General features: G+C 40.0%; 1 protein-coding gene across 6 annotated transcripts; it reads left to right on the plus strand.

Annotated features, from left to right (window-relative positions):
- Positions 1–17: 17 nt before the first annotated feature.
- DNAJB9 (DnaJ heat shock protein family (Hsp40) member B9) lies at positions 18–9,512 on the plus strand. Of its 6 annotated transcripts, none has more exons than XM_071552408.1 (3): positions 18–84; positions 3,930–4,157; positions 5,924–9,512. In XM_071552408.1, the coding sequence occupies exons 2-3, from the start codon at positions 3,941–3,943 to the stop codon at positions 6,352–6,354; spliced, it is 648 nt and encodes a 215-aa protein (XP_071408509.1). In that variant the 5' UTR covers positions 18–84; positions 3,930–3,940; the 3' UTR covers positions 6,355–9,512. The 6 variants fall into 6 exon arrangements, with proteins under 6 accessions (XP_071408509.1, XP_071408513.1, XP_071408512.1 ...); XM_071552412.1 differs by lacking the exon at positions 18–84 and adding an exon at positions 101–120; XM_071552411.1 differs by lacking the exon at positions 18–84 and adding an exon at positions 255–266.
- The last annotated feature ends 13,613 nt before the right edge of the window (positions 9,513–23,125 follow it).

Here is a 23,125-nt window from a genome sequence, read left to right on the forward strand (position 1 = left end):
CGCAACGCTCCGTGTAGGAACCACGAGGGGCGGGACTGCGCGAGCGCCGGTGGCAGCGGCGGCGGGAACGGCGGCGGGGCCGGGGTGAGGAGAGGGGCGGCGGGGAAGGGCCGGGGTGAGGTGAGGAGAGGGGCGGCGGGGAAGGGCCGGGGTGAGATGAGGAGAGGGGCGGCGGGAAAGGGCCGGGGTGAGGTGAGGGGCGACGGGGAAGGGCCGGGGTGAGGGGAGGGGCGACGGGAACGGCGGCGGGGAAAGGCCGGGGTGAGGTGAGGGGCGCTGGCGCCCGAGTGAGGTAAGGTGCGCCGGGGCCGGGGCCGAGTCTGAGGCGCGCTTGGGAAGGGCCGAGACTGAGGTGAGGGCTCGGGGAAAGCGGAGCGTGGCTGAGGGGGCCGGAGCGAAGGCGTACGCGGCGGGGCCGGGGAGTCTGGGGGCACGGCTGGGGAGTGCGGCTGGAGGGCGGTGTGGGAAAGGGATGGTGACACTGGGGCTCGGTGTTTGCCCTTCGGGCCCCTGTGAGACCGGCCACCGTGGTCGTTGTTGAGCCCGGCCGGCTTGTGGGTGGACGGCGTCGCTCGGCTGCCCAGCCCGGCCCGGACTGGCTGTGTCTGCTCCTGCGAGGTTTATCATGGGTCTAGATGGCTAGGATGATGCCAGCATGATTCCCTCGTTTCCCTGTGCTCCAGGGCAAGAATCAGGAACTTTCTCCTAGATTTGCTTTTGGGTCAGTACAGGAGAGGTCAAGGCAAGTACGAGCCCCCGAGTTTGACAACTTGACTGTGGCTGGCAGAGGACTTGGAGAGTTGCTTACTCATCGGGTTAGTCGTGATAGGAGAACCAATGGGATACTTTAGTAACTTTATTACTATTAATAAATTGTTTGCAAAAATAATTATAGGACATGAATATTGCTCAGGATACTGCACAGCAGTTCCTGTAAGCAGCGCAGTAGCAGAGCATTAGTGATGCTGTGAATTCTCTGATTGTGTGAGGCTTTGAATATAAGCATTTACTGAAAATATTTAGAGAATGATGGAATAGGGAATTTCTGTTGATAGACTGAAGTAGCTTTTTATGTTCTATATGTGACAGATTTTATTCCAGATATATCATCTTCAAACATCACTTAATCTCCCAGCTATTGATAGATGTTGATAAACTGATTTTTATCACCTCTGCAATACTCAGAATAAACAGTAGACAGTGCAGTTCTTGTACTGAGCTGAAAAGTAGTTGAGATCTGTGACTGCTTACCCAACAGCATTAAACAGGTAATCTGTGCAATAAGATCTCTAGCTTCATTGAAAGATTTACCTAAATAAAGTGTAGTTCTTCGTAATTGTTAGAAGAGACTGTTCGATGGCATAAGCTTAATGCATACAGAGCTTAATGAATTTTGGAATGTGGTGTAAGTAACTAACAGTGCACGGCTTGGGAAGTGCAGCTTACGTGTCCCTTTTCAATTGAGAAACCGAGGGAGAAGAGACATAAACAGAATAAGTATTTTAAAGTGATTTTATTTTGAAAGGGATTGTAGAAATAGGTGAGAATGACAGGGCTCAGGTCGAGCACATCTTAGTTAACAGTAGCAACACTAAGATACTGACAGCATATAAAATAGGTGTTTTCTAGAAAGTAAATTGAATAATCAATAATGTCTAAATATAAGACTTGCTCTGTCTTTCTGATAACCTCATATGTTTAAAATGCTGCCTATATTGAAGGCATATTTCATTTGCATTTGCGATCCATTTAAATTCATTTAAAATTTCCATTTGAGTCTCACTGGTTTGTTCAAGGACAGCATTAAATCTGTGTACATTATTTTAAAAAACAGAGAAACTTAAGTACTGTTTTGTTTTTTTATATGGTTTTGAGGTTAATATAGCAGAGAACTGCATTACAGAAATCCTAATCTAAAACTGCAGAAAAAGGAAAACTGAGGTATATTTCATTATCAAGAATAATAGAAGTTAAGATGGTTAGCCAGAGCAGAAAATGTAAAAGGAGTGACTTGATGATCTCAGGCTCTCATGACTTATGAAGGAGGATTTAGCTCTTGCTGAAGGACATGTACTGCCCCTTTTAGCTCAGTAGGAGCAGCAGGATGTTTGTCCATAAGACAGTGCAGCAGGTGATTATGCAAGCGTGTTGCAGGTGTGGGGAGATGAAGTAAAATAAAAACAATCTCAGGCATGGACACTTAAATCTGCATCTGTAAAGCACAAACAGGAAGAAAGCCCCAAAGTGTGCAAGGATGTACATGTGTGTAGTTCTTAGTGTCCAGGGGGTAAAGTTTCAGGTTAGTGAAGTGGTGAGAGATAATATATGGGAAAGGCTTGTACTAAAAATATATCTGGTATTGTGCATGAAGAATATTGAAAAGAACTGTCTGTTTGGTATCTAAGTAGTCTGATCAAAATACAATTTGTTTCAACTGCTGCCCCCTTAACACTTGATATTGTGCAGGCTGCTGGCCAAATAAATACTTAAGAGGGCATGGATACCTTAATCTTGCAAGCCTGTTGCTCTCACCTCACAGCATTCATTTTAGCCCCCTGACTTGCCAATTAGAAACAGTGTACTTTTTCTGTTTTTGCTGTTTCAGGGTTAATTTTCTTTAGAGGGTACTGATTTTCAGTAAAGGCTTAGTTTTCTTATGTACCCAATATTAAAAGGTTTTGAACTGACACACACTTACACTTTCTAATAGAAGTATTCTTACTTTAATGGTGCTCAGACTGTGTTCAGCATTCAGGAAAGGAGTACCTTTTGTCTCTGAGTTGTCCTTATGTTATATCAAATCACTGTAATCTGGTGAGTGGGACATGCTATGTCTGGCATGGTCAGGGCTTTTTGTACATCCTGCTGGTTTGACAGACAGCATTCTGTCTTTGAACATTTGCATATTTCCTCTCTGTGTTCTAAATATAATATGCACAGGCCCTGGAAAATGATTTGGTCTCTTCCTCTGGTAGGAAGAGTTTACCCTGTCCTTCATAAAAATCACGAAAGATAATTTTTTCTTTTCATGTTCTGTTTATATGGCAGCTTTTCACCTGAGTTCTTTCATGTTTCAAACTGTAACTTTTTGATACAAAAAATTGCAACTTCTAATTACTGTTGAAAGTGTTTGTCTTGTATAGAAAACTTCTTTTTTGCATTCAGTTCCATCACTGCGAGTTTCATATATAAACCTTTCTGTGCAGTGGTATTTATCAGATGAATTCTTAGATATTAAAGATATAGTAGGTGGTTTTATTTATAGTACAATCTAATATGAGAATAAGATAAGCCCAATCTGTTGTAAAGTAAAGGAAAATGTGCCCTACTTGGCTTAACTCTATACTCTAAATGAGTGATTTACTCTTTATCATGTTCACCTTAGGTCAGTTAAATGACTTTCTGAAGATGAGCATGAGTGTCTAACAGTCATGTCTTCCTGCACCTCACAGTTGGTCTGTAGGCCAGTTGTATTTTCAGGCTCTTATTGTTGTAACACCCATTAGTGAATTGGTCTCCACAGTTCAGTGAGTTTTTGCAGCCTATGTTTGATTTGGAGCTGTATCGTCCTAGAACTCAAGGATTAGTTTGAAGATAGTTCGTGTATGACAGTTTTAAATGTTTGATGCAATGAAATTTATTGTATATTTGCTTTGGCAACATTTTGGGAGGATCTTCAGTTAAGGGAAAGTGTAGAACAAAGATGAGCACTGAAGTGTGCTTGTGATGCACATGAAAATTGAATTCATTTTCACTTATGTATTCTGTGAATATGAAAATAGGGGAATGGAGTTTGACACCTGTGAATCAAGTCTGTCACTGACTCCTCAAACATACAGGTCTTCCTCTTCCAGCCTATAGTTGTCACTTTAAATTGTTGTGGAATTTGAAATAACTTGTTCTTCAGGTGTATTTCTTTTTCTTTCTAGGAACTGGAGAAATGGCCACTACACAATCTGTCTTCACATTTGCTCTCTGCATTTTAATGATAACTGAATTAATACTGGCTACAGAGAACTATTATGATATCTTAGGAGTTCCAAAAAATGCATCTGACCGCCAGATCAAGAAGGCATTTCACAAGCTGGCTATGAAATACCACCCAGACAAAAATAAGAGTCCTGGTGCAGAAGCAAAATTTAGAGAAATTGCCGAAGGTAAACATGCTTACTTTTTGTCTTAGTAATTTGATACATGTCTTATATCTGTAATTGAAGTGTACTCTGTTTTTACTGAATAAGAGGTGAACGATGTTTTTTCCTTTTTCTGTACTGTCAGATGTTTAGCATCAATATGTGACTTGATTCTGCATCCTTGCATATAGGAAGGTGTTTTACACAATTTATGCATTTCTGCTTATTAGGCTTTTTGGCTTATGCCTGTTCTCAGAAAAGAATACTTGGTAGTAGGACAGCTTTAGCCCTAGGAGGTTAATTCTTACCTTTTGAACTGTTTTGTAAGATCCAGCTCAGGATTACTACTAGGGCTTCCCTAACATCAACCTTCCAGTAACTGTGGGGAGATTATAAAAGCACAGCAGGGTGCTCCAGTGCTTCGTGGTGGGACTGAGAGACAACAGGTGCAAGAGGTTCAGAGTGTTAACAAGGGAAAACTTTCTCACCCTGAGTGTAATGGTTTGAACTGATGATCTTAAAGATCTTTTCCAGTTATAGCAATTCTGTGATTCTATTCTACAGGCCAGTGTTGGAACAGGTTACTTAAATAGGTTGTGCAGTCTCCTTGGAGACTTTTCAGGAATGATTGGGTGAAACTCTGACTAACCTAGTCTAATCTCATAACTGACCCTACTCTGAGCAGGAGGTTGGAATAGAGTCCTTCTGATGTCACTTCTACCCTGAACTATCCTGTGATCCTGGGGATATACCATTCATAAGTTTTTGAGGTAAAGCATAATGATAAAAGTGAATAATCAAGAATAGAAAAAGACTTGCTGAATAATGAGGTGTACCCACTTCTGTTCCCCATAGATTCTTTTATAACATTCATCTATTTGTTGTAGTTCTAACTAAGTTGATAAGAAATTTCTGTGTTTTACCTTCTTGGCTGTAGAGAAGTTATTTTGAAAGAAAGGTAGTTAAGTTGCTACAGTTGTTAGCACCTATTACAAGTTGAATTGGAAAATTTTTAAGTGTTGAATTACATGTAATAATTGCAAGCCCTTGACAGATAGGAAAATAGAAACATTTAAAATACTTAGTTATCAGAATAGGTATATTATCTGTCAGTTTCTGCCTTGGAACACCAAGAGCTGTATTGTGGATCAAAGATTGGAGGCAAACCTAATCCCATTGTGGGTATCCAATCACAAAAATCTAGGTTTATTGTTGAAGTTATGAAAAATTGAGAATTGGAACATAGGGGAGTTTCATTCTCTGTATTTTTATCTCCTCGATGTGTATCTTGTTGCTTAGTTGTAACTGTGGTGTAGCTGTAACACACTGCCTGGCTGCAGGTGGTTCTGCAGACACTGCACTGTGTTTCTGTGACAGGAATGCAGCAGTTTATTTTGCGAGGTCGAGCTCCTAACTCATTGTCCTGCCTTCAGTCTTGCTGATGCCCATATCTCATTGTCACTTTCTTTCAAATATAAACACTAATATTTATTGGTAGCTAAATTATGTTGCAGTATGTAAATTTAAGATTTTAAGGCTGTAATCTGTCCTTATAGTATAGCTGTGTTTATTATTATTATAAATAACTATTTTGAGACAGATTATTTTGGTTTGGCGAAAGGTAAACAAATGTTGAACTTGATTGGCCTTGAATGAAAATGTTTTGTGAAATTTGTCTGGTTGTGGGAGTGGGAGAAGGCTGCTGTGTGTTGTATTTGTATGTGGGTTTTTTCCTCCTTTTCTGAATGAAAATGAAAGTAAAGTTTATTTTTTTTCTTTAATGGAAATAGCATATGAAACATTATCAGATGAGAATAAACGAAGAGAATATGATCAGTTTGGTCGCCATGGAGGACAAGGAAATAATGGAAGCCCATTCCAGCAGTCATTTAATTTCAACTTTGATGATCTGTTCAAAGACTTTGACCTATTTAGTCAAAACACACGGTCAAAAAAGCACTTTGAAAATCATTTCCGAAGTCATCGGGAAGCTCACAATCGGCAAAGACGTTCTTTCCAGGAGTTCTCCTTTGGAGGTGGACTGTTTGATGATGTGTTTGAAAACATGGAAAAAATGTTTTCATTTAGTGACTTTGAAAATGCACATCGACATGCAGTGAGAACTGATGGCAGGTTTCATGGATCCAGCAAGCACTGCAGGACTGTCACTCAGAGACGAGGAAACATGGTTACCACTTACACCGACTGTTCCGGACAATGATGTTTCCTTTCCTTGAAACTTTTCTTCTTCTCTCATCTTCATAATCGTTCTTGGTTTTGTGCTAACATGAAAAAAATTCTTTGAACTGTTTGTTCTAAAAAACACTTAAACTGCTATAAAGAAATTGTAGATGAAACTAATCTTCAAAATAGAAACAAAATACAGTTGGGAAGTAAATGTGTCAGTAACTACTTAAAATGGGAGAGAAATAATCTCGTATGAAAGAAAAAAATATATGTATTTCAGTTTAGTAAACACTTTCTCTAAATTTGAACATAAGATATATATATTTTTCATTTCAGAAGTGTAATATAATTTTTTCATATATGCCAGTTCAGGACTGTTTGAGTTACTGGTACATGGATTGCAGCAAAGGAGATACTTTAATTTTTAAGTGCTGCTTGTTTTTTTTAAATTGTGTCTTTCCAAGTCTGCACTTGCAGTTTTTACCTGATACGGATTCACTGTGCAAATTAGATAATTTACACAAAGCAGCAGCAGAAATATGACTTGCCTGGGTCTTTGTTACTCTCTCTAGCATTGCAAAAGTATTAATAAAACACCTTCTTTTTGAAGTTGGAATATAACAAGAGGAAATAAGATTATTAGTGATGTAGGAATTAGTTTTATTTCTGAGTAGTCTTTCATTGGCCTGAAATGATCCTAGTATTTAAATAATTCTTGACTTGTTTAATGGATATTAATGTATGTAAATTTGTGTGCACACAAGGTGTTTGGTTTTTTCTTTCCAAAGTACAAGTATCTCTCTAACAAGGTTTGGAAGAGCACACCTAAAACACTCTTGTTTTATGGTTATTATATTACCATGTGTGCAATTTAGTTTCCGTAATTCAGTTTATTGACCTTAAATACCCCTCAGTGCTTTTGTGAACTTCAGATAAGCTGGCCTACAGATTCCTGGTGTTCCTGAAGGAGTCCAAATAAACGATAGATAGTGTTTAGATTGACAGATTTATTATCTGTCAGCAGGTGTTTTTCAGCATTGTGATTTGAAAGGTAAATTCTTAGCCTAACCCCAGATTCAAACAGAAAACAATCCTTGTATTCATCTAATGCGTTGTGTAGCTGGAAACTGTTAGTAAGGACAGCACTAATGGGTATTGATTTCAGCACCATGGAAACCCACAACCAGTGCAAACTACTTCAAATTAAAAAAAAAAACAACCCCAAAACACCCAAACAAACAAAAAAACCCAAACATAAAATCTGGCCCCCCGCAAACCCTCCCCCCCCCCAACAAAAACAAAAAATACTTTAGCTAATGTCAATCCAAAAGTTCTGTTTTAATTCTTAACTAGTAGTACAGATCTGGGATGTTAAATTGGCTTCCCTTACTAAGATTACTGCCACTCACCTATTACTGTCCCTTTAGAATTGTGAGATAAGAATTTACCTTTTAAGCTGATTGCATGAGCAAAATAAGCATTTTAAACAACAGTGTTCTCAATAGGCTTTCAGTTCTTAAAAGAGATTTAACCCTTTGCTTCTTGAATGGATATTGAAAGCTGCCTGTTTGCTAAGTACCCTTCTCCTTAAGGATACTCATTATTGCTTGTTCAGTTTTCATTCACTAAATACTTGGAATGGATTGTTGCGTTATATTAAGTGCTTTTCCTTTGCCTTATTCTTCTTTATTTATTAATAGACTAATACCTCATATATGGTCTTTGTAAAAAGCCAGTAATTTGTGCAACATTATCGGAATGTGCAATATTCTTATGGTAGGAAAAGTGCTGGAGTGAGTGTTTGGGTTTTTCACCCTTTTTCTGTGTAAGTAGAGATTTTTGTTTCTTCTGTGTAATTAATATATAATTCAACTGAAAGTTGTACTTCATGTAGATTTCTGCATTTATTTTCTTTAACATACTCCTGTCAGTCCTGTGCATGAATCAAACTGCCTGACCCATATCATATGGGCATCCAAGTGAACAAATTACTAACTTAGAGTTTGGAATTACTTTTTCTGCAAATATTAAGTATAAAATGTAGGAGAGTATTAATAAATGTCCTTTGGGGATGATGACTGCTGGAATATAGAGGTGAGAGACAAATCTAGAAGCAAGATGCAAAGGTAAAATGTTAATGCCTTTTTCAGTCTAGTGAATATTTTTTTAATGAAAAAAATTAAATGGAAACAGAATGAGCAGTTTCCTTGAGTCTCTTCCCTAATCCTGAATTAGAAGAATAAAAACTAAAATGAGCTCTGTAAATTGCAGGAAACAACCACCCCCAAAATTCAAGTCTTTTAAGTGACTGTATTAGTTCACCATCTTTCAGGCTAAGCTTTTAGGTGAAAGTAAGGGTTGTTGGCTGCTGCTACACTAGTTTTCTCTCTTTAAGAATGCTTCAAACTTCATACAAAGTGTACTTGTTTTCCTAAAGTCTTTAAAGTCAAAGTATGAAACTGATAATAAAACCAATACAGTTGATAGTTTTCTAGCTGATACACCTGCCTAGTGTGTTTTAACTTGCTTCCATAGTATTTCTCTTAATTACTTGTCATGGGAAAGCCAACAATATTCCTAAGTCACTTTCCTACTTGTTTTGGTTGTTGATTCAAGATAAAATCTAAAGGAGAACTTGTCAGGGGTATCACAGAAACCAGTGTGTGGCTGTCCCTGTGGCTTTCTGTGATGGATGTGCTTTGAGTAGATGTTAACTGGGGAAATTTGGACAGGCTTTCCTCAGCCAAGAGTCTTCAGTTCCATGGCTCTCAGAACACAAGCTTGCAAAACATGTTGTGCTTCTCACTTATTTGGAGCTCTTGCACATTCTCTTCCTATTTATAGTGTTTGCTTCATGGCAGGCTCTCCAGCGGAAGTCCTGGTATAACCTTATGACACCCCTGACTTCAGAGTTTATTAAGTGCCATATCTGAGCTCTCTTTGGATCTTGTGAAAAGACCCAGCAAAACCAGTTTTTGTTATGTGAGGGTAAAGAATAAAATTACATAGAATTTTTTGAAAGGCATATGTAACACCAAATGATTTAGCTTTAAAGTTTAACCAAAAAAGTATTTTTTTCATGTTTGGTTTTTTTTCCCCATTATACTTTTGAAACACGATATCTAATGGAGATGAAAGTACTGTAAAGTTAATTAGGGTGCCATTACATTAAACATGTGAAAATTAATGGTGTGATGTGTCTTTTGTCTTTTTTTTCCTTTGAGGTATAGATGGAAACCTAATTCAAGTGGTTTCTGTGGCATTTTATGGAACATTTTGACCACAGCAGTTTCCTTGAAGGATATGATGGGGTTGACAGGGAGAAGGGAGTGGCATTGAAAAAAAATGAGTCAATTTTACTTGGTTTGTAATTTTTTTTTTTTGAGATGTTGGGAATGGGTTGGAGTTGGAGCATTATGCCAGTAAATGAAGCTGCCAAAAAGCCTGTGTAAAAGGGCTTTTCTGACTGGGCTCTGCCTTGAGCTGCTGCCTCACTGCTTGTGCTCTGACTCCCTGCTGAGCTGTTAGAGGGCAGAATGACCAGCGCTTACTGGCCTGGAGTGCCACATGGAAGTGCAGGTTCTGAAGCCACAGTCAGGATGCTGTTGTGCTTGTTCAAAAGTTGGCTACGAGGCTGCTTAAAAGTTCATGTTTTCTGGGTCTGAACTTTAGAAGGTGGAGTGTATGAAAGTTTTGGGATTTGGTAAGTCTCATCTGGCCACTTGTCATTAGAACCATCTTTCCTGGTAGCTGAGCAAATCTGTTTTTTTAACAGTGCAAATGTAGATTTTTAGGACTAAATGTTTGGAAACAATGTAAGATCCGCATTATGTTTTTATGGTGAGGAGTGGTTTTATTTTTAATTATTTGTAAATTGAGAACACATCAGAAGTGTCTTGTATTTTAAACAAAAGTCTGGTGTAGAGTACCTTGGCTATGCCTTGTAGGGGGCTCCTTTCAGAATAAAATGCTGTTCAGAAGATTGTTTGGCTCTGGCAGCTGTTGCGGTTGAGCCTGACTGGTTTGCCCTCGGGGAGTGAGTGCTTCACACAGCTGTGCTGCTGGCTTCTGTTGTGTGGGCACCTGTTTTTTAGGGACTGGGCAGAGACCAGCTTTGTAGAGGCCACTTAGCAGTTGTGATATCTATTGACTGTCAGTCACCCTTTGCAAAAGTCTGAATCACTTCTGGGTAAAGGCTGTGCTTCATCCTTGATTCCTGTTTAGTTCAACAACAGCGCCCCCACCTCGCAAAAAAAAAAAAAAAAAAGAAAAGCCCAATACCAAAACTCAACAAAACTGCTTTGAAGTTATTTACTCCAAAGTTTAGGTACAGTGGAAAATGATATTTTATTTGGGGCACATTACCTATTAAGTAATGGTGTGATTCAACAGCTCCTCAATTTTAAGAAATACAGTAACACTGAAACAAATATTACTGTTTGTGTTGTTTCTACTGTGGTTGCAGTTGCGCCAAAAGGTGCTGTGGAAGAGCTTAGGTCCTTAGGGGTGGCTGAATATCCTGTCAGGGCTCTGAAACATTAGATGAAAATGGTAGCCCATCTTGTCCAAGCAATTGTTCTGGGGCAGTCCACCAAGAAATGAAGGTGGACTTGGTATCAACATGTATACAGTTGCTTTTTTGTGTGTGCTGGGGGGAACGTGTTGATTTGTGTTGCTCCTCTTTTCAGAGTCTGAGTTGTGTGTTTGGGCTGGCAAAAACAGATGCACCTCTTAAAGGTATCCATGAGGAGAAGGAGGTGCTCTTTTAAATGGTTACTTGATATTGCCATAATCTGTTCTCATCTCCTGGTGACATGGAGGTGAATATACTAAATGCAAAACAGGAAAGATTGAGTCTTGTATGAGGGGTGGCACTTAACTTTAATCAATTTTACTTTAACACCTGGCACTTGCAAGATTTTTAGCCTTGCATATGCGGGATTTTGGGTGGTGATCTAATGGAAAGTTGTGTATTATGCCCACATGGCAGGAGTAACACACCTTTCTCTTCTTCTGTACAACAAAAGACCTGTTAGGGGAACTCAAATTATAAAGTGTAACTGAAGTGCCTGTCCTGTGGCAGTGTTTGCCAGACTCCACTTGGCTGAAGTAGAGGAATCCATTGGAATCCCATGTAATGCTGAGTATGCAGAGCTTCAGTTGAGAAGGAAGATACTCTCTTCACCCAAGTTCCTTAATGAGTCCAAACAATGAATTTGATTCAGTCTTTGTCCTTTAATATGTAAATCTGTGCACTGAAAGTTCTTTTAAAATAATAAAGGTCTTCAGCCTGTCAGGGAGCTAACCCAGGCTTGGGTGGATGGTTCTGCTACCTCTTGGTAGCTCAGACTTGGAGACAGGTGGAGAGGCAGGGCAGAGGGAGTGCTCGGGCTGTTGCTGGGATCAGAGTGCAGGTGTTATCACTTGTATACACATGCATGAAATAATCACCTGTGCTGCTGGATCATATATACAGCTTACTGCTTCTAGGAGCTGAATGCAGAGCTTGTGGCTTGTTGATAGAAGCACTACTACCATCAAGAACACACATCTTCTCCTCTTCTTACACCCTCCTCTTCTATTTTTTTTCTCCTTTGGATGAGTGAAGCTCTATTCTGTTCAAGTCCTTCTGCTTATCCCATTTGGCAATGGCTATTGTAGTTATGTCTCTACTTGCTTTGCAAGTTTCTGTCAGTTGATTTTAGTCTGTGCATATGAAACATATTTTGCAACCCAATGACATTTTTTAAATGGTGCAAACCATTTCCTTGTAACCTAATTTCCTTCTCTCTGTCTCTCCCCATATCCTGTTGAGTTAGCCAGATGCCCAGCACAGGGTTAGGTACTAGTTTTCTGCTTTTATTCTGTCTGTGGGAGGACAAATGGTAGCCAGTCTTTCATAGAGTGAGACAGGTGCTGACAGATGATCTCTTACATAAAATCTGCTCATGTAAATGTAACCCACAAATGGTTTTGGGAAAAAACAATCCCTGACAGAATGAATTTGAATTTGATCAGCACTTTGCATGATAACCTTGAAGCTTAAAAAATCAAAACAAACGTGGAACCCACCCCCCTGCCAAGCAAACCCAAACTCCTTGCCTTCATAAGGGTGCTGACTAAGTTGAGTAATGTAACAATTTTACAAAATTTATTCTTTGTTGAGGGAAACAAAACTTTAACAGATGATACATAAATAAAGATCTGTAAGAGATCCTGAAAGGAAGTTGCTGGAGCACTTAGACCTCTGCAGATACACTTATGCTTGCTTAAAATAAAAGATTTATTTCAATGTGGGCACCTAACAAAATCAACCTGAGGCACTTCATGAAGTTATCTCCTTGTCAACTGAATTTTATTAACTCTAAGTGCTGTTTTACGTGTACCCGGATCCCAGGTATTTGTATCAGCTTACATGTCCTTCACTGGCTGTGGGAATGCAAGTAGTTATCATGAGTTATTGCTGCTTAGACCCACAGTAACTTATTACATGCTCATAATTCAGTCATGTGTTTGAGCTCTGACCTGAGTTACCTATGGTTATATAAATAATCTGAGATAGAACCATGAGGAGAGGCCAGGTTTCTTGTCTCCTGACTCTGTACCCTTATCATGAGTCTATTCTGACTCAATTCAATCAGGTCCTGCCTCCTGATCCAATGTTAAATTAACAGACTGCATCAGGTAATGTTTTTGGCTGTGCTACAAAACATGTCCTATGTATGTGGTGCTTCTATTGGAACATCTTCCTTCTGTTGTGATGAATGTGGATTGGAAGCTATCTCTGTTTTATATTGATAGTAATGTAATCTTTTCATATGTGGATCTTTAGTGGAGAAGATATAGGTAGTTATTTTTGCATCTGTGGATTTACCAGTAATTTAATCTGTCTGTGTATTAAAAAGGATTCAGATGGGGAAAACTGCAAGTTCAAAAAGACTTTACATTTGGAAAAGGGTGGATTGTGCCATAAGGAATGGGTAAGCATGGAAAATGGGCAATATGTCATTGAACATCACAGCTGCCTAATAAGTGGTCAAATGAAAGTGCATTTGAAGGAGAGAATATGACTACATTATATCTTGTATGTGCTGCAGGAGTCCTGTGGATGCACATTATTTATGTCTGTATGCACAATTTCCAGTAGGTGGCTGACTGTCACTTCACACTGACTTAAATACTATAGAAAAGCAGCTGTCCCATCTCATGAGAACCACAGTATATTCTAACAATATTATAAATCTGTTTATTTGCTGTCCATGAAGCCTATGGACCACAGAAATGCTGCATGGCAAAGCAGTACTCCCCTGTGAAATAAGCAACAAGCCAGCTTTAGTGCATTTTTTAAAGTCATACAATTCTTTTCAAGGCAAATAAATACACAAATTAGGTTCATAAAATATATTAGTCACATAATACATTTTAGAAGTAGAGGATTGTTTTCTCCATACATACCTAAATGTTTTACTCTCTTTCAGGCCAACATTTACATGGGAGATGATTCTGCCCTGAAAGTTGTGGGGGTTTTTGTGGTGTTGTTTTGGTGTCGTATTTTTGTTTTGTTTTGTTTTCTATTTTTTTATTTTTTTTTTTTTGAAATCCATTGATAGGCTGATCTTTCTGCAGAGATTGTGTTTCTTCTTGTTGGAACTGTTATAAAGAACTGCTGTAAGAGGAGAAAAGAGTAATCTCTGAAATTTTGTTGCATTAAAAACGTGAAAGAATGGCTGCAATGGTGATCTCTTCACACTTCTTGTATATGTAAATTAGCAGTATTGGTGAATATTGTTATTTTCAGTGAAGCTTGAATGATTGGACAATAAAGTGGCAAGTGGAGAACAAAAGAGATGTATGTAAGGTGATATTCACAGAGTAAAATGAAAAATAATGGGCCTAGATCTGGTTATTACCGTTAACAAGGCCTTGTAGTTGTAGGGAACAGGCCCTGGAAAACGTCATCTCTGTCTAGGAGCAATGAGCAAAGCAATCCCTATTTGAGGAAGGAGTAAACAATGAGGAGAACATAGTTATGCTACCATATAAATCCATGTTTTACCTACCCCTTTACTACTGTGGTCAGTTCTGATCCCCTGATCTTCAAGACATAATGTTAAAACTGGAAGGGATTTGGAATGGCAGCAAGGATAATTAGATGGAACGGCTTGTGTGCAAGCAGATTATTGTTCTCCAGCCTTGATAAGTGGCTATGGGGTATAAGTGGAGGCCTACAGAATCAACAGTGGTAACAAGATATGCATAGGGATTGGCTGTTCATAGTCTTTTGGGCTACAAGGACTTGTCAGTTCCAGAATATAAAAAAATAAGCAGTTCTTCATGCAAGAGATGATAGGTGAACAGAACTTGCCAAAAAATTAGGTGGTGACAAGACTATGAGACAAATTCTGGGTGGAACTGGGAAAATCTTGGAGGAGTCTTCTGTTGTGGTTTAATAAACATCTAAACCTCTTCAAGCTCAGGAACTGACTGACAAAAAAAAATTTGGAGCTGAGGGCAGCAGAAGGGAAAAACACCAAATGTGCTTGCTTTGTCCTAACCTTCTGTGCTGGTTTAAAGGTGAACCAGCAGGGGAAATGAACTCACCACGAGAGAGATTATAAATCAGAGCTAAAATTTAATAATAGTATTACAATAACAACACTGACACACAAGGGAAATTGCTTTCAACTCACAAAACCCCAGCAGTACAACCCAGTGTCCTGGGGCACAAACCCAAGGGGGTTTGTTTGCCCTTGTGCTGAGACCCCTGTGGTTCCCCCAAGTCCAGAGCAAAAGGAAAAGAAAAACCTGTTGGTGCAGGCGAGGGCTGTGGTCTGGGCGAGAGCAGTGATCTCCTCCTGTCAAGGTCCTGCTGCTGCTCTGGATCCGACAAGAAGTTCCCAAGGTCTTCTTACCCACCACTTATGTACCCTCAGGGAGCACTCAGTCCCTCCCCCTGGGTGGGGACTCACACAATGGGTGATTAACTCTGGGAGCCAGGGGGTGTTGAACTGTTGATGGCCCCTTAGCAGCTCTGCCCCCCTCAGGCTGGGTGTGAAGGTGATAATGGCTCCCTGGGCAGCTGCTGCTAATGGCCCATTGACCTTGGGGAATGAATAGAGGGGGTGGAATACACAGCTTTGATCACCCCCACACAGGGTTAGCTGGTCCCTCCTGCTGAACTAGGACACCTTCCAAGGGGTTCACTACTGAAACAGTTGGAGAGAGAATGCTACTAAACTTGAAGGACCTTTGGTTTGAGCTAGAGCAACCATTCTGATGCTTTAAGACTCTTAAAATTCCATACTGTATTTAAGTTTGTTAATTCTGTTGGTTTCTTGTGCTTCCATGCCAGCAAGTTAGTATGTCTTCTTCTAGCAAGCATAGTTTTGCAGGTACATTTATGCTCATTTTAATGTGATGTTCTCTATGCAGATACAGCTCTGTCCATTTTCTGTCACTCCTAACTCCCTTCCAGTACTGTGTTTTTTCAGGACAAATTCTGACTACACACTTAGTGTTATTCATGTTCTTTATGAGAAGAAAGAATTTTGGTCTTGATCTCTTTTTCACCCAAATTGGTAATTTCTTATAACCTAGACTACTGTGCCTGGTCTTGTGACAGCTAGATTATAAAATCAATGGATAGCTGCAAATTACACAGTCTGAATTCTACAAGTCGGAATTAAAGATCAAGTTAAGAGAAAGGAAGATATCTTTAAGAGAACAGTAGAAGAAATTGAGTCTTATTTGCACACATCATCACATTTTTTACAGTTTGCTATGAAAATGTATATGCAGGAGTATAGAAAATATGAAACAGAGATTTATTTTCTTTTATATGTCCTGTGCCAATTTGACACCCAGTCGTGGCTTGTGATGTTAGGCTGTCATTAAGAAGGTGTGGTCAGTGGATTATTACTTGCCTAAAATGACTTCAGCTAAATTTACAGAGGCCAGCAGTTAAGATCAACTGCAGCTTCCTTGGTTAGTTAACATACCAGTATGATATTTTCATGTGTATCTCTTAGAATTAAATTCATATTGCTTTCTCCCTGAAAAACCAAATATATGATAGAAAAACTTCTCAGAAAAGGTAACCTGCATTCAGATCCCCCTGTGTATGCCTCTTCTGCTTGGCTAGTTTTATAAAGCCCGGGGATTATTCAAGGATGTCTGAGATTGTCTCCTCTTTTTTTTGCTTGCTCTTATACAAACTCATATACACATGTGTGCACACACAGAGAGTGCCTTGTGCTGCTGTGTGGTGGCTCTCAGGCCTTCTGGTTAGTGTGCACCACTGTGCTCTGAGTCTGTATTTCTGTGATGCAGAACTGTAAGCACAGATACACAGACACAGCCACGCATAGCTGTGAGATGCGTAGAGTGCTGTCAGACCGAAGGGTGTCCTGTTCCCTTCCCATCTGGAATTAGTGTTTATTTTGAAAGAGCAGCAGAACAACACTGAATCGAGTTCCCAGAGATAAGTCCTAACCTGGGAATGCTGGAACAGAGGTGGAGAGACCTCAGTGCACAACACAGTAATACCTTGAATAGGAAGGATTTCTGACAACAGATTATGTTTAGCCTCAAGTTTCAATTATCACAAGCTGCAATTGTGAGAAGTTAATCCTTCAGGCACAGGAGGGAAGGCAATGTTTACCAACCCTGTAGCTAACAAATACTAGAAAGGCTCAGAATATTTTTACTTAGCACAGAACGGCATAGTGACCACAGTACAGACCTGGAAGTTGGGCAGCGAACTTTGCTTTAGATATGCACCTAGCTCCAAAGGGAGGATTCTTTGGAGATTCATTCAGGTTTGCTATTGCTTGCTCTACTATCTGTTTAGAAGACTCAGCCTCAAAGTTATTATCTGGACTAGGGGAAGAAAACCATCAGCAATGGCTTCTAGAGGGATTCCCCCTGGCAGGGGTTAGGAAGAAGCTTTGTGAGTCCCAAGAGAGACAGTCAGCACTCTGTGCAGGGTGAGGGTTGTGGTGGGTCTGGCTGAGACAGAATTTATTTCCTCATAGTAGCCCACAGTGACACAGTGTTGGGCTCTGCATGGGTACCTAGAGGAGTGTTGATGACACACCCATGTTTTGGCTACTGCTGATCGAAGCACTGTAACATTCCTTCTTCAGTCCAAGGCGAGATCCTGGGAGGGGACACAAGTGGGCCAGCTGACCCACACTCACCATACCATATGATGTCAACCCAGCTATAAAAGCTGAGGCAAGGAGGAGGAGTGGCAGACATTCATTGTCTCTGATATCTGCCTGCTGACAACACTTATGTGTGCTGGAGCACTGCGTTTCAGAGGAATGGCTGACCATCACTGCCTATGGGAAGTACAGATTAACTGCCAGCTCCTGCTTTAGTGCATGCACACCCTGCTTTGCTTTTCTTTTGCATAAACTGCCTTATTGCAACACATGATTTGTGTTGTTTTTTATTTCCCTTCCACCTGACTCTCTACCCTGTCTGGATGGGAAGTGATAGAGCAGCTGGGTGGCCACCTGGCATCCAGCCAAGGTGAATCCCCACAAGGTAGGCATGTAAAAACTTCAACTCTACTTAACCTAGAGCCTGGAGTTATTTGCAGGGATGAGCAAAAGAGAGATCTGAGAAAAAAAACTAGGCAAGGATCCAGTGATACATGGTCACTGTCAGTTCTGTTGATCACTCAGAACAAGACTGGTATGATTTAAGCAAGGCCTTGCACTATAAGTAACTGTGGGATTCTGGAAACTTTTCAATCAGAATGAAGAAATGGGTGATTACTGTCTTGACTTAGTTTAACAGGCAGAGGAAGCTTTCCGTGAAGACTTCTGTGATCTAATTTTTCTTTCCTTAGACAAAGAGTCCATGAATAATTCCATGGACAGGAGCACTTAAATACAATGAATGACTTCCATGAGAGTTTGAGTGGTTCAATGCCTGTTCCCAAGGGTATTGTAAATTGGCTAGGCTGACTTATGTATAAGATGTGATGGAGACCTCTCAGGGCATTGCAGGCTGTTGGGACCAGAGCATTTGTGAGTCACAGGGTGCAAGGTTGTGAACTGATAAATCAGCTGATGAATCAGCATAGGCAGTCTCTGTGTCATCAACAGAAATCTACACCTTTATGAAAAATCCAATTGCCTCAAAATGCATGTAGGTGATTACCAGCACCTCTTAAAGCAAGGTTTTAGGAGAATGCATCTGTTAAAGAAGATGAAAAATGAAAGTGAGTGTTGCAGTAAATGATGACGAGGAGCTAGAGCCTAACTTCACACCCCCACTGAATATACACTGTTCAGGAAGCAGTCTATGTTCTACCTGCAATTGCTGGTAGATCTCACATTAGTTAATAGTTAAACCACCTATTTGGCACCATTCTTTTGTCTTTGAATAGCAAGGGTAATACTTTTGTCTCTCTATGATTGTTTTTTAATGGAAAAATACACATACTTTTTAGGCAATGCAGTTCACATGGGATTCACCTAAATAGTGGTAGGGGCAGGAGCCTGTCCTCGTCCAAGGACAGGTTGGCTCCAATAGCACAGTTGCTGGACTTCCAGAACTGCTCCTGAGCAGAGGAGGCAACTCAAAGGTGCTCTCATCTGACTGTTAAAGGTATGCAGATGTTCTTCAGTGTCTTTGTCAAAGTACCAGCAGAAGCATCCATGTTCAGCCTGAATACTGTCCTTGACAATGGAGCCTGAGGGTGGGAGGTGGTGTATGTGGGTGTACAGTTGGCCAGGAAAAGATATAGAAAAGTCCCAGGGACTCGGAGAACATTTTTTCAAATGGACATGTCTTTTTAAAGAAATGCATTATCTATTTGGAAGAAATCTATGTAAAATAAAAGGGAAGATTGTTTAATTCCTAGTTTTATAATAAAATAATGCTTTTCCTGTAGGAGGTAGATTTTTTCTATAAAAATTAATAGCTTTACTAGCAATTCAGCAATGACAGGAGAATTGTCCTCAGTACTTCCAGATTTGCACTTTGACCTAATGAGAGATTACAACTACTTTCTCATATTTTCAGCATATTTTCATACATAACTTGGTGTGCTAATATTATCTTGATGGTCATGTTCAGTTTATAAGAACCATTTGAATTAATCAAGTTATTTACTAATGCTGTTATTTAGGAACTGATCCAAAATGAGGAGGTGGCCCAAATACTCATGAACTTTCTGGCAAGAGTAATTTCAAAACTTTCTGGAATCAGGGGATGACCTGACAGCCGATGGGAATAGCAACTGAACATTCAATAGCAACTCTTCAAATGTCTCAGGCACAGCTTTACTGACAACTCTTTTTTTATCATCTTCAGAGCTATCATGCCTTCAAAAAAGAATGGGCCATACATGGATTTAAAATGCTGAAAGGTAACATTGAGAAAATTGATTTCTTCCCAGTCCCATACTGCAGCTTCACACACATGCAAAACATACAAAGCATCTGTACAGGCTTCAGCAGCGCCCTCAGAATACAAAGACCCACAGTCTGAACTGTGCCAGAACTGCCTTGAGGGTAGTCCAAGGAGATGGGTTAGAAATGGAGTTGCACTGCTTTTTAGCTCCAGGTTTCTGGAGACCAGCCAGGCCTTGCCATACTAGAAAGCAATCAGGGAAAACAAAACAAAGAGCAGGTCAATGTAACATTGCTGAGAGCCTGGCGCAGGCCATTTATTGTCTGAATTAACCTTTCACACCATTTTTGATAAAGTTGCTGTTGCCCTACTGAGACAGCAACATTTTTTCCTTTCACTGTGAGGCGAATCTGAGACTGAGTGTTTTCTGAGGCCAGGCCAAAACTAAAGAGAAATCAAAACAGGAATGTATTCCTGGAGGCCAAGGTAAGAGTCAAGCTGGGGCATCTTGTCTTGGAAAGACTTAAAGCACAAGCTGCTACAGTGAGAAATAAACCTGACTTTCCTTTGTGTACTGCTAGCCAATTCTGCCAGAGTTTTTTTCTTTGCTGTCTGTGGCAGCTAAAATCAACATGGCATAAGAAGGGCAATGAACCAGGAGCTTAACTAATTACTGAGTCTCTGCTGGCAAAGCTACATTAATTTTTTCTAAGCCTGCACTCTCTTTAGTGGTGTTCTTCTGCTGCCACATATGAAAAATATGAACTGCCAGAAGCAATTTTTTTACATCAGCAAAGAGGAGGCTATTGATGTAGCTGTATTAAACTGGAGGAAGAAGGGGAAAGGGAGGTGAGTAAGACTGCTTTGTTGTCTCCAGACGTGGTTGCCTTGGCAGAATAGTATCAGCTCTCAAAGAGAAAGTTGAAATCTGAAGGGGGATAAGAATTAAAACCCACAGCATCAAGCAATGAGATTTTTATGACAAAAAATACCCCATTGTTTTACAGATGGCATGTGTATTTTTAGGTCTCATATAGGGTCTTTCAATGTTATTATCTGGTTGCAAGTTGGGCAATTTTAAATGAAGACATCATGTATTTAATGCTTTGCAAAATGTCTGAAAAACTGAAGCTCCAGGAAAGCTGCATTTTTAATGTTTCACCACTGGATGGAGACAGCACTCTAACTCTTGTGAGTAATTACTAAGGTGATAAAGAGATTGAATAGATTAGTAGAGTGCAACTACACATAGTGGAACATCAGCTAGATTTATGGCAGAAAATGTATTGAAGGAAATTCCTTTAGATTTTTGCTTGGCTTATTTTTATGGTGAGAAAAGATGAGATTCTGAAGAAAAAAAATTAATTTTTTTTCTCTTTCCACACATAGCAAAACACACTGGAAGATAAAGTGAAGCTTTCTAGGATTATCTTTTCCCAGGTCACAGTATATTTTTCCTGACCAGAGGATCCTTCAGCTTTGTAGGTCTGGTCCTGGGGACTCAATGCTGCTGATAGCAGCTGAAGTTACTCCAGCAATGGTTGCAATGGATGTCATGTTTGCAATGGAGATTCTTCCCTTATTCAAAGGCAGTGGAAAGGAGGTCAGTGGGAAGGAGGAAGAAGCAAAAGGAATTCCCACCAATCTGCAAGTTCAGAGGAAGATTTTCACAGATCACTGTAGTTCAGGGGTGAGAATATAGGTAGGGGACAGCCATTACGGTTAACATCAGGTATGTTAAGGTATTTTCAAAAGTTTTCTTCCTTCTTTGCATGTATGTGTGTGCATGTGTGTGAATGCATGCGCATGAGAGAGAGGGAAGACAGGAAGCCCTGTGGTGAGTTTTAACTCAGTTTCTTATTTAATCATACTGTGCCTCTCTATTGCTAGCAATAACTCTTGAATTTGTTGGATGAACTAAAGGCAAATTAAATTAATTCAAAGATAATGAATTTCTTTAAAATTTTGTGAAATTAGCAAGGCAGATAGATTGGAAATTCTTGAAGTGCCCTGACTAAAGGCTAAAGAGTGAGCTTATATAGTTCAGAATCCACTTGAGAGAGAGCTCTTACAAGTGCCCTTTCCCTGGGAGAAGCTTTAATCAGAGCTTGCAATCAACCATGAGATAAAAAAACCACAGGCAACCAGAATTCATCAGTTCTATAACCACTAGAACTTTTCCTTAAAAGCAACAAACAGAAAAGTTGACCTATTCCATTACTATCTCTCCTCTGCCTCCAGGTCACAGAGTCTGTATAGAGTTTAAAAGCAGAGAATTTTCACAAATAAAAGCAGCAGCAAAGAAAATTACATCCACTGAGACTGATTTTTCATATGCCTACTTGTTATATTCAGGAGATGTGTTTCCAGACAGCTCTGACATTGCGTAGTGGTTAGTAGGGTGAAGCTCTTTGGGGAAAGGGCATGGGGAAGGGGGGTTGAACATGAGTGTGTGGCAGCTGCTAATGTATGCCTGTCACTTAGTTCCCCGAATACAATATCTGTTGGATCAATTATATGCTGATTTACATGAAAATGTCTTAATGTTTTCTGAAACCAAGGTTTCAAGTGTAATTCCTTTGCCCGCAGCCAAGTCTGGTGTTGATTTTCAAGAATAGATTCTTAATGACATTTAGGTGTCTTATTCCTGGGTGAAATCCTCTGCCAACTTCATCATCCAGGATGCCCGGGGAGATGTCTGGTGCTGAGACAAGAAAGCTGGTCCCCATGATGAGTAGAGTCCTAAACTACTACAGAGAAAGGCAGTGTTTAGGCAGAAGGGGGAGGTGACCTTCTGCAGGTAGGATTTGTTTGCAGCGACAGGCAGATATTTGCAAGTATGTGTCTTGTTATTTACTTATTTGACTGCTCAGCTACTGGATATGTACCCACCTCATCTGTTATTCGTCTGGTATGCTGTTGTTTGCAGAAAGAGGTGAATACAGAAAATCTTGAAAACTAGCTTTCCCTCACTATTTTGTGGGAGAACTCTGACTTGCAGAAGGCTTGGATTAAAGGGAATGAGACTTGATTTTCCTGCCCACAATAATTTTTGCTGTTTTTGAGAAAAACCCTGATGTGGGACCTGGTCAGGGAGGAGATATGTTGTTATATGGCCAGTCAGTATCAAATTACGGACTGTGAATTTGGTGAGGAATAACAAACTGTTTCAGGGTAGAAGTCCTCTGAGGAAAGAAAGATGTCTGAAGCCTGACTCTGCTCTAGGTGCTTGAAGTGGGACCAGGAAGATGTACTGGATGGAATTAAGAAGCAAGATTTAGACATGAGAAACCAAAGAAGAGGCAGGCCAGGCATATCAGAAGTATGTGCTTATAGTGGTGATGAGCATAGATGTGCTGTAGACACATTAGAAAAATTATGTACATAACTGGTAGAGGTAACACCAAAGCCAGGGCTTTGAGCAGTGAAGTCCAACA

The sequence above is a fragment of the Pithys albifrons genome, chromosome 3, assembly GCF_047495875.1.
Source record: "Pithys albifrons albifrons isolate INPA30051 chromosome 3, PitAlb_v1, whole genome shotgun sequence".
Taxonomy (NCBI): domain Eukaryota; kingdom Metazoa; phylum Chordata; class Aves; order Passeriformes; family Thamnophilidae; genus Pithys; species Pithys albifrons.

Excerpts from the sequence above, each read along its gene's own strand:
- DNAJB9 (XM_071552408.1), top strand. The coding sequence starts at position 3,941 with ATGGCCACTACACAATCTGTCTTCACATTTGCTCTCTGCATTTTAATG. Across the intron at positions 4,158-5,923 it reads ATTTAGAGAAATTGCCGAAG|CATATGAAACATTATCAGAT; the intron begins GTAAACATGCTT and ends TAATGGAAATAG.